The 24464-nt window shown below is 25.7% G+C and overlaps 1 protein-coding gene across 1 annotated transcript; it reads left to right on the forward strand.

Annotated features, from left to right (window-relative positions):
- Positions 1-124: 124 nt before the first annotated feature.
- On the forward strand, positions 125-23934 carry LOC129967031 (exocyst complex component 5-like). Its single transcript, XM_056081664.1, has 17 exons — positions 125-287; positions 1115-1363; positions 4941-5138; positions 7574-7638; positions 9241-9385; positions 10690-10734; positions 11824-11964; positions 13151-13227; positions 15086-15292; positions 16685-16844; positions 17565-17676; positions 18617-18740; positions 21038-21124; positions 21789-21903; positions 22218-22374; positions 22983-23143; positions 23775-23934. The coding sequence occupies exons 1-17, from the start codon at positions 210-212 to the stop codon at positions 23859-23861; spliced, it is 2208 nt and encodes a 735-aa protein (XP_055937639.1). The 5' UTR covers positions 125-209; the 3' UTR covers positions 23862-23934.
- Positions 23935-24464: the final 530 nt, after the last annotated feature.

The following is a 24464-nucleotide window of genomic DNA, read 5'->3' on the forward strand; positions in this document are numbered from 1 at the left end:
AAAATGCATTTCATTATTAAACATAATCACGTTTCTTATAACAGAATCCAAAATAAGAATGTTCTTAACCGGAAATAATTGTTGATAAACAAGAACTTTCGTACTAAAAATTTTGATGGCAACGTAAACAGTAGGTGGAACTAGAAACAGACGAAAATAATTTTAAATTGTTAATTTCAGTTTTGTTATGATAAAATAAAAGATTTAACATGAGTGCTGGCTCACGATGGAGCAGTCGAAGAAAAGAGGAGATTGATCTTAATCAACTTCTTTCTGAGCTTGATGAGGTAAAATTTTGTCATATATTTAATAACTTCTGAAAGTAAACAAAAACTTATTTCAGTAGTTTTTTTTAGCAGTTTTACTATTAGAAAGCTAATTTTGACTAGATGTTTGAATGCTTCTTAGCCTTCTGTTAGAGACTTATTAAATTTTATCAAAAATGGCATTGATTGTGATTCATAGTGCAAGTAAACCTGAATTTTATCACTAGAGTCTATCAAAATTAAATGTCTTAATTTCATCCTTCTGATTTCAAATTTTTAATAAATGATTTATTTTGACTGAAATGTGCCTCTCCATTTGTTGTGTTTGTTTTATTAACACATTAAGCATATTTGTTTAACAATTACGTTTTTTTGTTTTCAAACATATTAAGTACGATGATTTTTAAACTGTTTTAATAAAAATTCTATTGCAAAAAGATCAGATGCTGAAAAAAATTGTTTTTTCGATGCTTTCAAATATCAACTGAAATTATTAAAATATGTATTACTTATATTGTAAGCTATAGTGCATTATGTGTTTATTGTGTTATTAATTTATTTTTTATTTCAAATAATATCTTATTGAAGCTTCCTGTCCTAACTGCATTGTTAGTTTGGTAGAGATTCTTATTCCAAATGCAGTGACTCTTTTCTTTAAATAATGTACTTTATATATAGCTCCACATACTTATTGACTACATAAACCCTCAACTACTACAACATACTACTACTTATCTATAATCTTCCATAATGATATTGTAACTTATTTTATATTATAGCTATCAGTTTTAGGATTGTTTCTTTTTTTTATGGGGGGTTATAATTGTTTTTATTATATTTTACTGTAGTTGTTTGCTGATGAACCCTTTGACCCTGAAGATTATGTTGATCGCCTCTCATTGCGTATTGGTGGCATTCAGAGTGATGGGGAGAATTTTGAACCAACTGCTCTTTATAAAGCCTTTGGACAGGCCATTAATCACTTGCAAAACACTTATGAAACAAAGCAGCGGCAATGTGGTTGCTTAGAAACTATTTGTCGAGAGGAGGAGAGAACTCATTGGGAGAAAACTAAGGAACTAATTGAGAAAAATAAGGTATACTGATCATGAATTAAAATGAAACAAAATGGTTTGAATATATATATATTTATTTATTTGTAGAACATTAACTGCTGAAATTCTGTTTTAAATGTGGGTTCTTTATGTCTGTATGTACAGTGGTGGCCAAAAGTGTGGACATTTTTTGAAAGTTTCATGTTTTTCAACTTTGCGTGCTTGTAGAATATATTAATTTTCTTTTACATACAAATGTGTATATATCAAATTGAAGTAATTTAATGTAGAATTTAATAACAAAAATGGTATTACAATATCTGTATTACAAAAACAGTTACGCTGATTTTAGTAGAACAAACAAACACAAATCGTTTTGAATAATGACGTGTTTTGTAATTAAAAGCGTACTAGCCGACCACAAACACTATTCTGAGGACCAATCAAATGTATGTAACTATAATTTAGGTGATTTGGATGGTAAAAGAGTTATTGTTGTGGAAATATTTTGCGGAATGATGCATACTAGTACAATTAAATAGAATATTGCTGTTTTTGAATATTTTAAGTCCTTTTTTTTAATTAAACTAATTTTAAACCATGTCACCAACAAGAAGAACTGATTGGACATCTACAAAAAGAAGCCGAATTCTCATATTGAGAGAAAATGGCCTCTCTTATGCTGAAATTCCAAGACAAGTTGGTGGTTCAGTGACTTGTTCTGGTGTACGAAAGTTCTGTTAACGTTATGAAAAGAGAAATCAATGGAAAATAAGGCCAAATCAGGCCGAAAAAAATGAACAAGTGCTACTGCCGATAGAAAAATTAAACAGCTATGCCTTCAAGATTGAAAAATTTCATCAGATGCCATTAGATGTTAAATGAATGCAGCGGGTATTGCAGTAAGTTCAAGAACAATAAGAAGAAGGTTATCAGAATTTGGATTACAAGCTAGAATTCCAAGAGAAAAACCATATTTAAATCAAAAGCAACATGAAAGACGAGTTAAGTGGGCAAAAGAACACATTAACTGATCAGAAAATCAATGGAAGCATGTAATCTGAACCGATGAGACTAAAATATCGCTCTTTGGTAGTGATGGTAGAAAATATGTGAGACGTAGAGTAGGTAAAGCGCTTCATCCTGATTGCATTGAAGCAACTATAAAAACAACAACAAATGCCATGAATTGGGCATGTATGTCTGCAGATGGTGTGAGTCGAATTGAAGTGATTGATGGCATCCTGAATGCCAAAAAATACATCGAAACTGTTCTGGAACTAAAATTGATACCTGCCATCAGGGATTTCTTCCCCAACAAAGCACCATTTATTTTTTCAGCAGGATTCAGGTCCATGCCACACAGCAAAAGTATGCAAAGCATGGTTTCAAAATAAAGGCATAGATGTATTACCATGGCCAGGAAACAGCCCTGATCTCAATCCAATTGAAAATTTGTGGCGACGTTTGAAAATTCTTGTACGAAAAAAACGTCCATCCAATAAAAGACAACTTATTGAATCTATAATTGATTCTGGGCACCATGTGATTACGGAATATGAACTCCAAACACTCGTTCACTCGATGAAAAGACGCTGTGAAGCTGTCAAAAAATAAGGGTTATCCTACAAATTATTGATTGTGTAAGTATCACTTTAAAAAATGCAAATCTAAGACAGATCTTACTAAAATGAGCATAACTTTTTTTTTAATACAGATATTGTAATACTGCTTTTGTTATTAAATTCTACATTAAATTACCTTCAATTTGATATATAAACATTTGTATTTAAGTGAAAATTAACATATTCTACTAGCACGCAAAGTTGAAAAACATGAAACTTTCAAAAAATGTCCACACTTTTGGCCACCACTGTATATACGTATGCTATGTATTGAATTAAATTTTTTCCTTCTTTTATTTGGTTTTGTACAAAATACATGTTTTTAATAATTGTTAAGAATTTCCAATTTATTAAACAAAATATATAATCTGTTTATAAATAATATATATATATGATTTTGTCTTATATGTATGTTATTGTGTCATCACTTAATGTCAGTGTTTTTATAAAGAATGTATAATATGGGATTCCTCATTTTTTGTATTTTTAATTTTTCTCCTTGAAATCACATCTAATCTTCAAGAAAATTAAGTACTTTTTGGTTAATTGGGCATAAGAGAAAAGTCACTAAATAGTTTAGACCTGTGCCGTAAAAGGTTGTAGCATTACTTTTGTATGTAAGTTTGCACTGGTCTAATTTATATTTTTAAAATTGTTCAGATTTCTGTAAAGAGAGTTAAGGTAATGATTAAATAAAGTTTGAATGCCATAATTTATCTCACCAGAAATAAAATTCTAACATATCTTAACTATCTGACTCTTGGAAGCGGCCCATAAATGCAGCTGTTAATTATCTTTGTTTTCTAATGGATAGTGAAATGAACTTGCACACCTATTTCCCTTTTCAAAACTTTCTGTATGTGAATGGAAAATTGCAAAAAAATCACTAATTGAACTGATGAAGTCTTTGGTTGAGTGTCAGTAGATATCATTTTATTTTAGATAAATAAAATATTATGTTAATAAGACAGGATGATAGATATGCTTGAATGGAGGATAAAATAAGATATAAATTCATTTGTGATTGTTGAATATGATGTGAACAAAGAAAAATTTCCTCGTTTATAATAGATTCTTAATTCATTTGCAGAATCTGTGTGAAATATTTTCTAAGTAATTTCATATCTCCTTATGATTAAAATTATTTTTCAATAAATTAATGTTGCTAGATGTAATGTTTTCTTAGTATTGACAATTTAGGACAATCTATTGAAAATTAATTGATTGCAAATAGAGCACTTTTGCATAAATGTATTAGCACTTCAATGATTGATTTGATCAATCACCATTTTTTTAAAAGAAGAAAGATATTTCTCACGTATATATTCTTTTATATGGAACGAAATTATCTAGAAAATAATGAGAATTGTTTGTAAGATAGGTGTGTTACAGAGATGGAAAATACTGGATGCATATCGAGAATTAAACATTTTGTAAAGAATACAGTGGAAGCAGATTTTACAATTCTGTAAATTATTCAAATGACTTCAGATGAACTTCTGCATCATTCAACTCATGATTAACTTTACTGATGACTGCAAAATGTAAATAAACGTTTAAATATAACATAAATAGTGATAAAATTCATTTCATAGTAAATGCTAATATTTTTGCACTTCAGACCAGAAGAAAAAAAAAATGTTTTGACATATAACTTCCAGAATATTTTATTTTAAAGCCTGGTAGTAATTTTTTATTATTATTTTTTGGGTTTTTATAATTTTTAAGTTGTTGGTTAATTGAATAATATAATTAACTATGTATAATATTTATATATAAATTTCATTATTTCAGTTTGAGGTATAAATTGATCATTCTTAATAAATTCTTTATTTTGCAAAAACATTCAATTTTAGGGCATTTACCTAGGCCTCAGGTAAATAACCAAGGTTATTTATTTATTCCCCCACTCATCATTATTAATAATATTATCATTTATTTGTATATGTATTTATTATATTATGGCATTGCATCATTTTATATCTTTATTCCAGGAAGCTTATGACACATTTCATGAATTAGATGAAAGAATCGATTTTGTTGCTACAAAAGTTGTTCATTTGGGTGATCAACTTGAAAGTGTAAATACTCCAAGAGCACGTGCTGTAGAAGCTCAAAAACTCATGAATCATTTTGCTGAATTATTAAGTCCGGAACCAGTATTAGATGGTGTTCTCAATGATCGTACTAAAGTGAGTTTGAAAGAAAAAGTCATAACTTTAAATGCATTTGTTATTACCTTCATGTGTGTCAGAAACTAGTTATAAATATACTCTTAATTTTGCATTGTAAAAACTCTGCCTTTAGTATATAATAATATTTTATTCCTGAAAAACTTGGCAATGAATGAAGATTTTATTCATTATTTTTATTATCAGTGTCTGTTAATAAATGGATGCAAATGCAATATTTTTTAAAGTTCTTTCATTTTAAATGCAAGAAAATATTTAACAGCTTATTCGAAATCTAAATAAAGTTTATCAATACTCTCTCATAATAATCCTCTTCACCTGCTTGAAATCTGCATATAAAATTTATGTAAACATACTAATCAGCACTTTAAAAAGTCAATTTTGAAACTAATTTTAAGCTATTATTATCATATTATTTTGTGTATAACAAATAATTATTCAGGATTCATAATATTGAGGATAAATAATATTTAAATTGGTTGTATAAGCAGCTAACCATGTTTGCAAACCAATAAATCCATATCAGCTTTCTCCCTTCAAATATAATTTAGACATTTTTTTAAAATTGTTTAAATTAAAAATTTAATCTAAATTTGCTGAATAGAAGTTAGATTGTTGGATTTATGATGATTAGTTTCATAAAATAGAAGAAGATATGAGAGAACTGTGCCTTCACGATGTCATAGTGTCTATGATATTAATTTTTCTCTTAGAATTAAAAATGAGTTTTCACATTACTAAATGCATTATGTTGGAAATTGGCAATAATTCCATTCTAGTTGGAAGGTCCAATGAAGTAAATGACAAGAAATTAGTTTGATTAATTAAGGATCAGCAACTGATTTTGGTTGTAGTACTCCAGTGAACACAGGATAATTTCTAAAGATGTTAAGAAACACTAAGATGCATTTAGATGTAAACATCTTGATAAATGAGTGCATCAACATTTGACTGATTTTAAGAACTTAACCGATAAGCTTATATTCGTATTTATCAATCAGAAAGGGAGAAAAACAATCTTTTTCTTGATCACATAATCATATGCAATGGAAAGGGAGTCTGCTATATTTCTGCTACAGACAATCTAATTAGCACTTGCTTGTGTAAAAGCAAAAAATAAAAAAAAAATTTTTTTTAAACTGGAGCATACTTATGCAGATAATGTTTTACAATGAAACGAAAGTTACATTTTACTTCAAGGGGAAATTTGAAAAAAGAAATGAAGAGAAAAATTAAAAGGAAATCTACGATCGCAAGTTTCAAGTTATCACGTGAGAACATTGTTATTTTTAAGTCATTATTTGTCTTAATTAATTTGAGTCATTAACCAGTTTAAATCGGGTTGGAACAATCATGAGACTTCTCTATTGGTCTCTATCCCTCTCTCTCTCTCTCTCTCTCTCTCTCTATATATATATATATATATATATATATATATATATATATATATATATTGATAATTTTTTTTTAACTTCCATTTTTAATTTTTCTTGCTGGCAAACCAAGTTTTCGAACTCAACTGATTTTGAGATAAAATAACAGCTATGATGTCATAGTTCTATGTCAACCTTTTAAAAACGCACTGCTGTCAAAGAAGCATACGTAATAATAAAGCAATACTGCTAAAAGCAAGTCAACCTTTTAAAAATGCATCTGCTTTCAAAGAAGCATGCATAATAATAATGCAATACTGGTAAAAGCAAGTAATAAAAATATATGCGATTGAAAGATGATGATGATGAAAATTGCCATTTATGCTTTATTCATTGTCTATGTGATTTCGAGCTTCAAAACCCCCTAACCTAAACAACATCATTTTCTCGCATGATAAAAGATGACAGATGTACAGTGACTTACTAAAATATCATATCGTGAATAGAAAATCAACTCTGAAGTATGTTATTGCTATTTGGATGTTCATGAAATTTTGAAGGAGAAAAGGGCACCTGTATTAAATGAAAGATTCTTTATCTAATCAGTAATGCTAAGCTGGTCATCCTGAAAGACAGAAAGACAAAGTTTTATGAACATCTGAACTTAAATTCTCCTGGCCATACTCTTACTGATTTCCATTTAATCCTGTTTTTATAGAATTATTTGTGCCAGAGCAAACAGGGTACTTCTAAAAAGGTTCTTCAAATTTCTGGTTTTCAGTTTCCTCAACTCAAAATTCCCAATTTTTTAAAACAGACTTTTCAAAAATTGAAACCTAAATTGTTGAATGCTATAATAATGGACGATATTTCTGAAAACATATTTCTAGTTTTTTTTTTTTTTTTTTCTGTATCCTTTTTCCTGGTGATAAATTTTTAATAAGAACTTTTTGCATTACCTATATTTTGTGAGTTGAAAATGACAATATCATGCAGTGCAAAAGATAAATTACTAAGTTCCTTATTAACATTTGACTAATAATTCTGCTTATTTTTGTACAGCTCTTTGAAGCTGCAGATATTATTCAGAAACTCCACCTTATAGCACAAGAATTGCCTTCTGGAAAGTAAGTTCTTTTTCTAATTAAATTATTTCATTATCATATACGGGTATGTTGAAAATTCATTAATTTATTAATTAAGTAATATGATGAAGAATTTAAAAAAGCTATGTTTTGCTCTATTTTTACATTCATATAAATTTATCATAAAAACATAAACATTTAAAATCTTGAAAATAATCAGTAAATAAATTAATCGAGAATCATTGAATCAGTAAAAGATTAATATGTTATTAATTTTAGAAATTTTTTAATAGGCTTAACTCTTTTATTTTAAGAGTATGAAAATATAAAAAACTCTCAACTGACAATGATAATGAAGCCATTGTTAATCCCATTTTGAAATTACAAATGTAAATATTATGTAATTAATGATGTATATTTACATATATATTGCTAATGTACATGAAGCAGAAATCTTTCTAATTATTTAAGGTTCAATGCCAATATTCAAATGTAATCAAATTGCCATATGATCTTTCTGATCGCTTTATTGAATGTTTTATAGTAATTCAATACTTCGTTAATTAATAAAGCCCCAAAATATTGTTAGAAATGCTCTAGAGAAGAGTTACTAAAAATTCTGTTCAATCAGATGCAAGATGGTGTAAAAGAAATAGATGTCAAACAGAAAGTTCCATCAAGAGTGAAAATAGGCTTAATCATCACTAGTTGGTAATTATACGATTTACCAATGGAAATTGATGATGATGAAATTTCTCACAAAAAGGATTTTTACATTATCTTGAAACTCAAAAAGTTATATTTTTAATGCTATCAGTGTCATTTCTGTACTATTTTTTATTTGTTTTTAATGAAAAATTTTTTAATTTAATACACAATCTATGATAATATAACGAAACTTCAAAAACATTAATTTATGTGCTTTTACTGATGTTAAAATTAATATAAAAATAGTTTCATTCTTTGGACATTAATACCCAAATAGGATATTAACTTCTGCTTTTATTTCATAAGAAATCTACTTATATACACTTTTAAATTTATACATACAGTTTTTTTTTTTTTTTTTTTTTTTTTTTTTTACTGCTTAAATTAAATCCATGCTTTTCAGTCTTATAAAATTAAATTAAAATTAATTTGAAATTAAAAAATTGCATTTTATGTTAATAATTTACAATCTAAAATGTCAATCATCTAAAGGAATAAGCTAGTCGCCAAGGTGACTAATTTATATGAATTTACATGATTTCTGTTCAAATATTTTTCAAATGTACATCTCAAGTATTAAATGATAAATTTCTATGAATGTAGTTTTATGTCCAAGGAAATTATTATTATTTTGATTCGTATGAAAATCGTAATGAGCTCAAACAACTTACATTATGCAATTTAATATTTTACAGTTAGTGTGTATGCTTTATTTAGTTTTATTTTTATTTATTTTTGAAAATTCTACTAGTACTTAAAAAATTATGACATTTTATTATTGCTACATTTTTATTGCCTTTTTAGTTTAGATAAATAATTTAGCTAAGCACTTTGTCTTTTACTAATATTTTTTCCTCTTGCTGAATCTTTGTATTAGTTACATTTTTTTTTCTGAATAAGTATGTTTTATATTTAATGTATTTATGTACTCTAAAGGCCCAAGTTTGAAAAAGCTCGCCAAAGAATTGCAAAGAAATATGATGAAATTGAACGTGAATTGATTGATGAATTTGTAAAATGTCATGAAGCTGATAATCGAAGCAAAATGAAAGAAGTTGCAGGAATATTGTCAAATTTCAAAGTAAGTTTTTTTTTATGAATTTATGCATTTTATTAACTATCTATCTATCTATATAGGTTATCCCTGAATTCATGGGCCAAATTTGAAGGATATGTAATATATGTATAAAGAAACATTTTTTGCATAGCATTATGGGGTTGAAAATGAAAAGTTTCGTCAGTAAAAAAACAAGACATTCTGAGGACATATAACAGGGAGTTCCCATTCCCATAACAGGGAGTAAATTATCATAAAAGAAATTTTTTAACACAACATTTAAAATGTTCTCAGTGTCATTTCCATATAGTTCATTCTTTGAATTTTAATCAGTTTTTAAAATTGTTGATACCAAAGCTCTTTAATAATGATTAATTAGGAAATAATAAAGGTTTAGAATCCCCAAACCTCTGTAAACAGTTAAATATTGTGCAGCAAAAAGGTGTTAATATTCTGTTTCTTTCATATGGAGCAGAAAACATAGTGAAACCAGGGTGAAGCTCTGAAAATAATAACCAATTTTTAATACACTCTAATTCATTTATGATTACTTCTTGATTTATGTTCTTTACATAAAAGATATAAATAAAGTTTGATTATATTTTTACTATCATAGATGTTTTATCCAAATTTTATGGGCATGATGAGGAAAAGTGTTTCCTCTAAATTTAATTTAATGAAAATATATACATTATTTCAAACTATTTTACAATCTCATCATTTGGTGATTTAAATTCCTTCATATCATGAATTCATAATAGTATTTTTTTAAAAAGTATTTAGTATTTTTTTTCTTTGTTTTCATAATAGTATTTTTTTTAAAGTAATTTGGATTTCATTATTTATTTTTATTTATTTCAAAACATAATTTACTTTCAAAATAAGTATTATACTTATATGGTGGGCATTGAAATTCATAGTAAACTTCTGCTGTATTTCCAAATTCTCCGAAATGAATTTTTTTATATTTCGAAAACCATGTGGAATTGTTTGGAAAAAGGAAATTAATTTATGCACTTTCTTATATGAACAAAAATTGAACTGTATTATAACATCAAGGACAAAAGAAATTAACATTCCTCCAGCTTCCAAAAAAAGGCATTTTATTATAACCGACTTGTAAATGCAGTTTCATCAAAATTTATTCTGGAATTTTTTTAAAAATTAATTACCTGGAAATGCCACACAATCCTTCCATCTTTAGATATTTAGTATTTTTTAAGAATCCATTGTAGCTCAAAATATATAGCTTGATAATTTCCACACAAATTTTATGATATATGTATATTATTTTGTATAATGTATATTTACTATGCTTGATTTTTTAGGGTTATTCACAATGTGTCGATGCATTTATTGAGCAAAGACAGATGGTAAGTTAGCTTTATTATTTCTTCAGAAATGAACTTTAAGTGATGATTATTTTTCTATATTAATTAGTTAAAATTACTTCAATAATCTTTTCATTTTTGGAAAAGACTCTCAAGTGTTAAACCATTTGGGAAAATAAGGCAGGCAACATCAATTTTTTTTTATTATTAGATCTAAATAATTAACAATTCGTCAGCAAAATATTGTGATCACAGCTTTAAAAAACACTTAAATTTTGAAAGTAGGAAATTAAATTGAAAATTGCATGATCGATATGTGTTGATTCAGTAATTTTAATAACATTTTTATCACTATAATCCATAAAATTAAATTCTTTAGATATTAAATCATCTAATATTTATTGTTTTAATGTATTAAAATTAATTGAGTTAATGTAGTTTTTCTATTTGTTAGTTTCTTTTAATTTATTTTCAAATTAAAGCACTAACATGATAAGTTTAAATTATTTATCATATTATTGTTCTTTTTAAGAAATATAAATTTGATGTAAAATAACAAAGGATCGGGGTATTTATTTTAATCCTAAAGTGTTTTTTTTTTTTCCCCAATACTTGTAGTTTTCAAGCTTTTAAAGCCTTTTAATAAAGCAACAACTGCACTTTCAGTCCTTAAGTTTGATTGCTTAAAAACACTTCATTGTATTTGCTATGATTCATATATTTTCAAACTTTATTGATATGAAAATTTTGAAGAATAAAAGTGACTTCCTTTTATAATCTTCATAATCTAACGATTGCTTAAAACTAAGATAAATCCAGTATGTCAAAAATACTAATTATTTCATTGAATAAGTTGCATTTTATATATATATATATATATATTGAGGCTAACATTTCATGAAATTGATAGATTAATGGAAGTTTGTATTTGAAACAACTCTCCACTTCTCCCTCTTTTATTTTATAAAAAATATATATTATAATCAATGGTCACAGTTTTTCAGTATTTATCACCTGTTTATGCAACCTTTTTGATTATAGTTGTTTCTTTAATGAGTCATTGTAAGAGATTCTAAATTCTTTGGTTAAAAAAACATGTACTAAAAATATGTTAATGTATTCAAATTTCAGACTCTACCAGCCTGTGGTGATATTTTAACTAGAATAGTGCCTTCATGTGCAGAAGCTTTGGTAGTCATGAAAGAAGTATTTAATAATCCTGAACAAGTGATGTCAAAATACATATTAAATATATTTCATGGCAAATTGCTAGTAAGTATTTAATTAGCATATATTTATAACCACATTGTGTACAACTGTTCTATGGACTTACCTGAAAAGAGCACGAAAGTATTAAATTAAAACATAAATGCATTGTAAATAAATATAAATGATCATATAATATATAATAGCTTTGTTGTGCTATAGAGTCATATTAAAGAAAATGCAGTCATGATGAAAAGTTATGAATCTGCTTATTTTAAATTTAAAGCTTATAGGATTACAAATGAATTTACTTGTGAGATATTATTCTTAGTGCATCCAATTCATGATTGTTTGAAAGAGATGATGCATCCTTTATGAAGCTTCTTTGATTATTTTGAAGGAAAAAAAAGACTCCAAAAGAGGGAGTTGTCATTTTTTAACTATTCCAAAAGGGGAATCTTCATTTCTGAAGTAAAAAAAAAAAAAAAAAAAAAAAATGCTACTTAGGTTTGGAGGTTTGAAGTAGTTAGAAAGAGAATTTATTCTAAGAACATAGATAGGAGGAAGTATTCAAATGAAATAAAATTTAGCATTTTCATATACTTGAACTAAAATCATCAAAATTTGAATATTTTATCAAATTTGCATTAATGAACTGATAGAATAATCTGAACGTTATCTCACTTCTTGGCTGAAGGACTGATTTTATTTGGTCAATTTTTTATAAATGGCATAAGTATTTTTCATCATTTGCCTTTAATTGTACAACATAACAATCTATATTTTGTTGTTCAATGATAAAAGAAAATATCTACCATATGCCTGGTGAAAAAAAATCACATGTTTGAACACAAGTGTTTTGTCCTATTATTGCAAAATAACCATAATCAAGTTATCACATTAGATTTTGCCTAGCATTCAGAAAATAAAACAACTTGAAGACATTGTGCAATATCTTTTTCTATTTGGCTAATGTATTTGGAATAATAGTATCTCTAAGAGGGATAATATAAAATTTTGAACAAAACAATTTCCTTTTATATTGTCACCTAAGAAAGAAAAAAAAAAATTACCAAAATTCATCATAAGCATAATTTTTGTGTCTCAAAGAAAAATGTTTTCAATTTTTTCTATGTTATTTAAAAGTTTATTTCTATATTATATAAAAGTTTCATTTTGCTCTTAAATATTTTAATTAAATGTAAATTGCCTATAATTATAAAGAAAGAGTCTTGAATTTTCTTTATTTTAGACACATATTAAAGCAGAACTTACAGATTGTGGAGATCCTGAAAGATACCTTGAAAAATTTGAAAGACTTTACTCTAGGTATAAAATGCTGCAGTTTTTTTTTTAGTTATAAACATGTTACTTTTTTCTCCCTTTATATTTCATTTCATTTCTAACTGTCTTTAAAGAATATCTATTTTCAAAGTATTAATCGTATTTTGTTTTAATTTGACTCACCTAAAATTTATACTTTACATAAGAATACTTTTTTCATCTCTTTTTGCTATTGATGAATGTTTAAATCAACTGAACAATGATCTTCAAAAAATAAATGATAAAAAGTTTTTTTAAACAGAAATTAAGCATCGCTGACAAAATTATTTCATGTCAAATTAAGCTATTTAAAATTATGTAGAAACTGATTTGTTGGAAATTTGTATTAAAAACAAAAATAAAATGTAAATCGGTTTGCATTTATCTGCTTTTCTTATTGAACAAATTTGGAACTTTATGAAATTAAGAAAAGTTTTAATAAATTTTAGTTATTTTAATAATTTAGTTATTTAGGTAGCTCTTATCATTATATATTTCTCAATTTTTTTAAGTATTCTAAAATTAATACACTTTTTTTTTACCTATGCAAAATATACAAAGAGAAAGCATAATAGTCAAAAAAAAAATTCAAACAAAATTTTAATGAGTCTCTACATTTTAGATCTCCCTGAACTGAAAAATACATTTTTGGAATGATGTCTGTCTATAAACATAATTCAAAGATGCCCTGAACTGGACGAATGAATTTTGGTATATGCACTCTGCCCCTTATTACTAGATTTCTATCAAATTCTGAATGAAATCCATTCAGAAGAAGTATACTGATTTAGCTGTCTGAATACACTTGAACATGTTAACTAAGGAATGTAAAGAGCTAGATAGATAAAATTTGGTGCTCATGTTTAATGTGCAAATAATTTCTTCTAAAATGTAGATCTTCACCAAATCTAGAATTACATTTATCAAGGGGTTACTTATCTGTCTGTCTGTAAACACAATTCACTGCTTTGATAAATGAAATTCGGTTAAGAGTTTTAGCAATTACAATGTGTATTCTTTTCAAATTTTTAACTAAGTCTCTGAAAAGGTTGACCTGAAAGGGTAATTTGTACTTTCTCATGCATCTAAAAATGATATAATTGAAAATTGCAATGACATAAATAAATAAAACTTGGTATGTGGTCATTTGATTACATGTATAGTTCTATGTTAAATTTTGACTTTGTTTAGTCTGAAATCTGTCATGTAAAATATTGTTATTTGTGGAAAAGTTGCATTGAAAACTGACCCACAGTTAAAGCAAGATGCAGTTGTAAAACATGATGTTTCACCGTTGACTTGAAGGGAGGGGAAGAGAAAAAGATATTAAAGATATAGTTTAAAAAGTTTAGTAAAATGCAAACGATTAAAAGTATTGCAAATGATAATGTTTGGAAAACTATATTAAGATAATTACACTAGCAATTCTACTATTAATATGCCAATGATATATGAAAAAAAGAATGAAATTTCATCTTTCCTGAGAAACAATGATTTCAAATGTATGAAGTGTGTATATATATATATATTTGCATACTTTTAATTTTAGTAAAAATATTCATGCTAAATTTCTTGGGAAAAAAAGTTTTAACAATTTGAAATTTAAATGTATAATTATGTATAAGTAAGATTATTAATAGTGCAATGAAATTATTTACTATATTTATCATATATGTAATTAGTCTGTAGCAATAATATTTTTCTTGTTCACTACAATAGTATTATAACAGGTTTTGCTTTATAGGTGGTTTTAACATTTTAAAATGTTAAAATATTAATCACAGATATTATGTATGTTAACTTTTTATTATTTATAATTATTTTCATTTTAGACAACTGGGTTAATTTTATTTTGTTATTACAGAACAATGAAATTAGCTACAGAGTTGACGAGCTTAAAAATTGGCTATGATCCTACATTTCTGAATAAACTGACAAAGAATATATTTGCTCGTTACCTGGAAAATTACATAACGAGGGAAGTGAGGTGTTTAAAAGATAAATGTGAAAGCACACTAAATATGTACTATAATTCTAAAAACCATCAAAAGAAACAAATTCACTTTGGTGGGTAAGTAATGATTGAATGTGGTTATTATACATAATTTACTATCTTAAGATTAATAATAATAATTATATATATATATATATATATATATATATATATAAATTTTTGCTAATTACATGTAGTTAATGCTTGAATTATATTTAAATTAATTTTTCTTTTAAGAAATTGTCTAGATCCCTACCACAATAAGTTCACTTGCCTGTTCTCTCACCCATTGGCTTTTTTCTTGTATTTGCAAGATGTTTATTCAGAACTTTTTTTGCAAAAAAACTGTATAATGTTGTTCATTTTGCCCTTCTTGGAAGCACTTGCAATCATTTTTATCTTTGCCTCGACTTCTTTATTTTAATTCCAAAGAATAAGTTTTCAAATAAAACATTTTTTAATGAGTTGTGTAACATTAATTTAGTTTTATTATTGAAAATTTCTGTGACAACCAATGCCTGTGATTGAAAAAAAAATTATTATTATTTTGCAAGTAACCATATTAGACAATCAACAGATTCACCATTAATATTAGTGGTGTTTAATTTCAATTATCTCTTAAACATGACTTAATGCTCTTGTTGTTGCCCACTGACTTTAGAAGTCAATGATTTTAATGATCGTGCTTTCCCTGAATATAATCAAAGCAACTATTTATGCACATTTTTAGCATCAAATTGTATTATATATTAAAATTAGATTACTTAATAGCCATACATCTGTTTTGTTTAGTCTATACATTAATCTTCTTATTACAATCAAGCTCGATAACTGGGAAAATATTTCTAATTGTATATTGTCTGTCACTGTAGTGTAATTTCACTTTCTTATTCTTCATGTAATCAACAACAATAATGGATAGTTGTTTTCTACAAACATTCAATGATGGACACAAACATTAAAATTATGCAAATAGTTTGAATTGCCATAATTCAGAAAAAAATAGCATGACAACTGAACTGGTATTTTTAAAAGGAGAATTTTTTATATTTTAAAATGGTGTATTTATGTAATATTATTTTGAAAAATGCTCTTGGAAGAATACGACTATTTCACTTTTTTTTTTTTTTTTGTGAAAAATTTAAACGCTTTGTCTTTTGGTCTGTCATATAGCATATACTAGTTGATATACTTCCTTCTTTATTTCTAATCAAGATTTGTTGATGTTCTAGATATATTTATTAGTTCAGATTTACTCTTGAGAATTCAGAAAATTTTGTATTTTAAATCAGATGCTTAAAATGAAGGGCAGTATACTTTATTTTACATATTTGTAGTTCCATTTCATGAAATTTATTGTATTGAAATTTTAAAAATTATATATTTCACTTCTGTTGAAGTAAATAAATTTTCTTAGCAAAGATATGTGACAATGCATGTCATAAAAATTAAAGATTTGTTATATTTCAGTATTCATGATCTGCGTCGAGATATCCAAGCTCGAATAGGCTCTAGGACAAATATCATTGGGTCAGTTGTGGATAACTATGGGGGAGAAACTTTCCTATCGGAAGAAATAGCAATGAATATTCTTCAAGATTGTAAAAAAGCTTTCAACAGATGCCAGCTGGTTAGTATTAACATTATATTTGTATTTTTAAGTATTTATGATGCAATCCTTATTCATATGACAGTGAGTGTATTTCTTATTTAGGAAACACCTTAAAATTGGAAGGAAAAAATTCAGCACTAATTGCTATAAAAAAATTTTTTTATTTTCAATATAAAAGAGTTTATCTGTGATTTTTGTTTTATATTTCTTTTTAGCACATATGTAGGCATTCAGTTTTTGAATACAACTGTACTGTAAATTTTCAAATGTAAATTATGAGTTATAACCTAACATGGAATCCATAAGATAAATAAATTATTGTATTATCAGACTCAAGATCAGGCTCATTATTTAAATGAACAATAGTGGGTAGAAAGTTTTAAAGCAAAGTTTTTCTGGGATTTATCTTCTTCATGAGTTCTTATATATCAGCAAATCATGATTAACAAATATCAGCACAATTATTGTTCATAATATGGAAATTATCTTTCAACATATTCACATTATTGCATTTTTTATGGAATAATTAAATAAATTTAAGAAACAGATGATGGTAAAAAGATTTTTTTAAATAAAAATTTTCACCTAAATTATATGTATCTGTATTATTTATATATAATTAACTAAATATGCAGTTGCTCTTAAAAGTACTGTTAATTTTAAAATATCAAACAAACATTTCACAGAGAAATTATAAATAATTTATATTAATAAATTTATATTTTTCTTTCTTATTAGCTCACAAAACAACCCTCAGAACTTCCAGGAAATGCAGTGTTATTATTCGATGTCTTATTACGTTACTTATTTGAGGAGCATGTTTCCTATGCTTTAGAGCTTGGCTTATTAGGTAAAATATTTTATTCTGTTTTATGATCAAAAATATTGAAAAGTTATTTTCAGTACTCTTATGGAATTTGTTTGTTAAAAGTCTTGAAATAGTAGTCTTGCTAGAAATTTAACTCTGTACTTTTATCACATTTAAAGTTTACAGAATAAAAGTCTGGTATTAAATATCTAAGCTAAGTTCTGAAATAGGTTTCTGATGATTACTTTTCTCATTTTCACATGAATGAGGAAATAAAAAGTTTAAAACCTGAGGGTAAAAGATAAAATGCATTGATATTTATTAAAAATATTTGAGTGTCTATAATAACACAGTTTGAATTATAAACATCAATAAGCTATTTCTCATTACATTGCTATGTACTTTAAATTATTGCTTTACTAGTAACCTTGTATGAGTGGTTGCATTTGCTGCATGTTGAATTATATTTTGCACACCACTTAATAAGAGAAATAAATAAAATTATAATTAGTTGAAGAATGCATTTGGTATCAAGGCACTAATGTTGTTAGCATTACTCCCATGTTATATAAGTTTTCAGTTAGTCTGATTGCATTGAAAATTAATTCTTTTAATATTATGGTTTTTTCTGATTTTTCTTTTGCTTTGTTAGAATTATTACATAAGTTTCTTTGATATGTCTTCTGTGGTATATTTGTATTATGAATTTATAATTAAAGGTTGGATTTTGTTGCAATAGCTATTATACTTAACATTATGTATTAGCCTTGAAATAGATAAATGATTTTATGAAAAAGGATAATATCTCAAAAAAAATGTAAATTTTATTTCTTAAAGGCTGTTATATTTTAAAGATTCCATTAAAAAAGCATTGTTGCTGATAATTATTATATTTTTTTACAGTAAATCTGTAAAAATATTTTTTAAAAAATTATCTTATAGGAGTATAATTAACATATGATATTCATTTATCTGTTTTCAGCCATCCCTCTTTCTGAACCAAAGAGTCCTCCTGAAATATATTTTTTTGATGTGATACGTCAGTGCAATGCCATTTATCATTTGTTTGAGAAACAGTTTGGAGATACTATTGTTCCATTAGTAATGTATGTGTTTCCAAATTAATTTATGTTATCTAACTTTCATCTACTTTGAACTAAATCTTACTTTTATTCTTTACTTTATTCTTACTTTTATTACAAAATCTATTCTTTTTATATAAAAAGACACATTGAAATCTATACATATGTGTTTAGAGTTGATGATTTTTATAATTTATCCAACTATAATATATTGTTCTTGAAATTTCAAAATTATATTGTTTTAAAATTGTAAACTAAACTTTTCAAATTATTAAAAGAATTCGATTTTTATGCATAGATATCAAAATGATATATTAATATATCATTCTACTTCTACTATACTACTCATTCTATACTTCTTTTTTTATTACCATGCTTTTTTTACATTAAGGTATGATAACTAATTGAGAGACAAAACATTCATTTCAGATATATAGATTTTTTTTATCAAGGGTGAAGGGGAGCACTGAAGTTGCATGTAATATTATGTAAAACTCATAAACATTAACTATTCATTTAATTATAATTTTAGCTATATTGAGTGCTAATGACCTAAAATTATAAGATATCTGTAATAAGAAATTAACTATTGATCAATTACTTATCTGATAAACTACACTTTTTAAAGTGAAAAATGTTATCATTTTTCTCATTTCTTTCCTTTTATATTAAGATAAATTCTTGACCATTTTACACATATTATTGATAAATCACTGTCTCATATTATATATTCTTTAAATATCAAGTATTTGTTTTTATTATGTCTAAATTAATCTTTTTAGAATGCATAATTATTCTTAATTATGGGGAAAAAATTAAATCTATTCTTTTCTAGAACTTTCTCTCTCTCTCTCTCTCTCTCTCTCTCTCTCTCTCTCTCTCTCTCTCTCTCTCTCTCTCTCTCTCTCTATATATATATATATATATATATATACAGTACACTCCCGATTATCCGCGGAATTGGGTGGCGCGGCCGCCGCGGATAACAAAAATCGCGAATAATCCGAAAAAAGCTAAAAACGGGTATAGCAAAAGAGAAAACAGTCATTCCAACTTTGAAAAATCGTTTTATGTACAATAAAACGTAAAATAAACATCAGGAAATGTTTAACTAACGCTTAATATTTTAGTATATCACTCAAAACTAACCTAAAATGCATTTTGTTAATGAAAACAGAAAAGTGCTTTGTACTTACGAGAGGCGTCAAGGATACACAGAAAAATTAATACAAATATACTGTTTTAATACTGTGATGTATTATGTAATTACAAAAGCATAACTGTAAAACTACACCTTTTTGAAGAAATCAGTGATTTGTGTTTGCTTCTTGTTTTGGAAGCATTTTCTCTTTGCTTGGAAGCAAAAAAAAAAAAAAAAAACTTAATGCGGCAGGCGCGGATAATCGGGAGTCTACTGTATATATATATATATATATATATATATATATAATATAAAATTGTTTTACTCATTCAATTAAGAACAAAGAAAAGAAGAAAAAAATTTTTTGGAGCATAGAAATTTATTTTTGTTAAGTTTAATTGTAACATGTTGTAAAATATTTGACTCTGTTTATTTTTTGTTTTATGTATGTGTTCAATTTATGATTGTGCAATATTATTTTCAATATCTAAATTTAAACCATCCACCTATAACCTAGGAATTATTTGTTTTGTTTTGATTTAACTTGTGTTGTATGGCAATATCTTGTAGATAGTGTAGTTTTGTTTTGAATGTGATTGTCCGTTAATAAAGAGCTGTGATATGCAATCAAGGGCGTTAGTTGCAATTAAGAACACTGATTAATACACTTTTTCATGTGTATATCACTCAGCTAGGAATCTTTTGATCATTTGAATGAATTGTAATAGAAAAGGCGTCCACAGCGATATTTTTACTGATATTGTTGTTATGGAGTATAGAATTTATTTATTTTTGTTAAAAAAAAAAGACCATAAAGTATAATAAAAATATTTTATAGATATTTGTGATTATAAAGGTTAACTTAATTAACTTCTTTTTAAAAAAATACAAATCATTTTTAATTGTTATATCAAAATGTCTCATGACTCTTGCTCTTTGTGATAGTAGCTATTAATTTGACTTAATAGTGTTGTAAATTATTATGAGTAAACATTGATTATGTGCAATAATTATTTTAAGACACTCTGTAATGAAGTAAAATGGTGTATAGAAAAACTATTTTATTTATTTGTAAAGATTGCCTTTTTTTTTTTTTTTTTTTTTTTTTTTTTACTTAATTTTTTTATGCATTTTTGCTTCAGTAGTGAAATGCCATTAAATAACCTACTCTTAATTTCAGCTCCACTCCTAAACATGGAGACTGTTTACAAAAGAAGAAAAAAGTGATTGAAGAAATGGAAAATAAGCTTCATACTGGGTTAGAAAGGTACAATAAAAAATATTTTGTCAACATTAATATAGGACATTTCCTTAAAGGAAGATGCTTTTAAAATTTTCTTCATGTTTAGAAAATATTGGTGAACTTTTTTTAAAAGAAAGTGGTGTTCACCTTTATGATATAATTGTGTCCTTATTTAGTTCATTTAAAAATAAGCGTGTTTGGTTAATTGTTTATTTCTGAGGTAATAACCAAATCATGCCTGAAAAACAGAATTTTTTTGTAATATTTTATTAAATGAACACAATTTTATTTTCTAATTATTATATAAAATGTGTTTATTCGAACATAACAATAGAAATTTCAGAGAAACAATTATTATATGATAAAGTTTCATGTTATGTAATAAATATTAATTGCAGCTTATGAATATTAATAACAGCAAAAGCTTTGATTGTATTTATGTAATTGCAGTTTATTGCTATGAGTGTCTGTCGTCATCTTTCTTGCTCTTGCATTATTTGCATAATTATAGTCATTTTTCCAACTGAAATTTTGAAGGTTTTTTATATATATATTTGTATATGTTATTACATATTATTATATTGTGAGATATCAGTGTAATGAAATAGTTTATTGGAAAATTTTGCTCATGGTTATTTAAAATATTGTGTAATTCAATAGTTCATTCAAATGTTTTATTTATTTTTAGATGCATTACTTCAATTTTAGGATGGGTTAAATTTCTTCTTCAGACAGAGCAGAAGAAAACAGACTTTAAACCAGAATCAGAAATGGCAACATTTGATGCAGATAAATCTACAGCTGTATGCATTTTTTATATTTTAATTTTAAAAAGCAGTTATGAAATTAACATTTAATTTTTTAAATTCCTTCTAAGTTTAAATTCAGTTTTTAACCTTTGATTTTATCTTAAGTGAAATTTATTTGAGTTTTGTTTCAATATAATGGAACAACTTGCCGTACAATAGAAAGTATGCATTCTTATCTTATGTGTATAAAGTTATAATTTTTGCAATAAATTTTTACTTTCTTGCTCTAACCTTGTATATTGAAATTTTTAAATAGAACAAAGTTTTTTCTGTTTCTTACAATTTTTTTTATTTTTTTTTAAATCTAGGCTTGTAGTTGCGTTGTGAAGTTTATTACTGAATGTGTGAATAAAATAAAAGTTACTCTAGATGGAAAAAATGTTGAAGCTGTTTTAACAGAACTTGGTACAAGGTTACATCGTGTTATCTTAGACCATTTACAACAATTTCAGTACAGTTCTATTGGTAAGAAAATGCTGTTTATAAAATCATTTCTTATTTTTTATAATATAATATATATAATAATATAATAATTTATAGTATAATAATGACTATTTATACATTTTTATTTTATATTATTGTTAGTGGCCCTTTTTCCATGTAATTTATATACTATGCTAATCTTATATATTTAAAAAAATTTATCTGCACTAATTATGAAAACAATTATTAAAGTAATACAGAAATTACTTGAAATGCATATTAGCCTCTTAATCTGTATTTCCCTTTTATTAAATTAGGAATTTGGCTTTTAACAAATAATCAGTTTTCCTATGAAAACATTAAGTCTCTCAGGAACTCCATAAATTTGTCAAGCAACTTAAATTTTCACTTAGTAAAAATATTATTTCTTTAATCTGTAAAAAAAAATACTTTAAATTTTTGTAATAAGAAATGATGGTCAATTCTTTAAAGTTGTGGCTAAAAAATTTTCTATAATTTCAAATTCATTGCTTTTCAAAGGTTTTTTTTAATTGTCTTCTGGTTATTAGTAACTGTACAATTATTTTATTTAAAAAATTTGCTCTTGATTTTTGTTTTTTATATGGTGTCGTGTTTTTTTTTTACTTTAGGTGCAATGGTAGTGATATGTGACTTAAATGAATATCGCCGTTGTGTGCGAGACTTTCAGATACCGTTATTAAATACCTTATTTGAAACTTTACATGCCTTATGCAATTTACTGGTTGTAGAACCAAGTAATTTGAAGCAGATGTGCACAGTTGATCAACTGGTATGTATATTTAATTAACCTTACTAATTTATTGTTTTGATTTTCTTAAAATTTAACTCAAAAAGTTAATATTGAAAAAAAAATTAAATATAGGAAAATATTTGACATATTTTTTTTTCTAGTTTATTCAACTATTGTATATGTCTGGAATTTTATTAAACCATAATTTTAATAGGCATAATAAGTGCAGAATGTAAACTGTTTTGTAAATTACAAATTGCAGTTTCTCTAGTTAAGGCAGTCATACCGTGCTGATGCTTTATTGTAATTTTTTTTTAAGAAAAAATTAAAGTTTAGTTATTTTAAAGTTTACTTAAAGAGCAAAGTATAAATTTTATCTTTACTTAGTCTTCTATAAATTTTAATTTTCAAAAGAGTAAAATATATATATAAAAAATTGTTTTAAATAATACTGCAATATTATTCTTGTCTTGTGTGTGTTTTTTTCCCATTATTTCTAAATTTAAATTTTCTTAAAAATGTTAATTATGGTTTATTCAAAAATCTTAAAACATTTTTTATATATTTATTGTTAATGTATGCAATCAATATTTAAATAACTAATAGTGACTCCAAAAGCTTTAAATTGTATATGTATATATATATATATTTCTTGCTTCTCTTCTAACAGGCTTGTCTTGACCGTACTGTTTTGATGAACTTTGTTCAACTGCGAGCTGACTACAAAACTGCAAAGATTGTTAACCAGTTTAGGTAGTTGTATTGTTGAATAGAGCTCTATCCTTGTAAATTATATTTTCTAATAAAGTATCTATAGTGGTTTTTCTTAATGCTGTGTTTTATTCCAAGCCCAATATATTTATCAATAATTTTTTCCTACAAATGCAATTTCATTTGCTGAATGACATTTTTTAAATTAATTTCAGAAATACTTTAAATATAATTTCTTTACTTCACTATCTGTCTAGTAATCCACAAATGTCCTTATTTTTATATCACGTTATCCATAGTATTAATAAAACTAGCATCATCATCATCTGTTACTTGTTTAGAAGATTATTAATCAATATCTTTACAGAAAGATACATCTAAATCATTTAACATAACTAACTTGTTAAAGAATTCCTGAAACATTGTAAAATTTTAAACACTATTTACAAAAATATTCTGAATAATTATTCCAAATTTATAGAGACAAATTGTGACCTTAAATAAAAAAAAATTTTCTGTTGTTGAAATTATTTTTTTCACAACTCAAGGACACTTTCTATTACACTGTTGCTAAAAACTAGTTTCTACATATTTTATTTTGAAAAAATATTTTTTGTTTCTCATCTTTGGAATTTCATATATGTCTGTG

Source organism: Argiope bruennichi, chromosome 4 (assembly GCF_947563725.1).
Source record: "Argiope bruennichi chromosome 4, qqArgBrue1.1, whole genome shotgun sequence".
Classification (NCBI taxonomy): domain Eukaryota; kingdom Metazoa; phylum Arthropoda; class Arachnida; order Araneae; family Araneidae; genus Argiope; species Argiope bruennichi.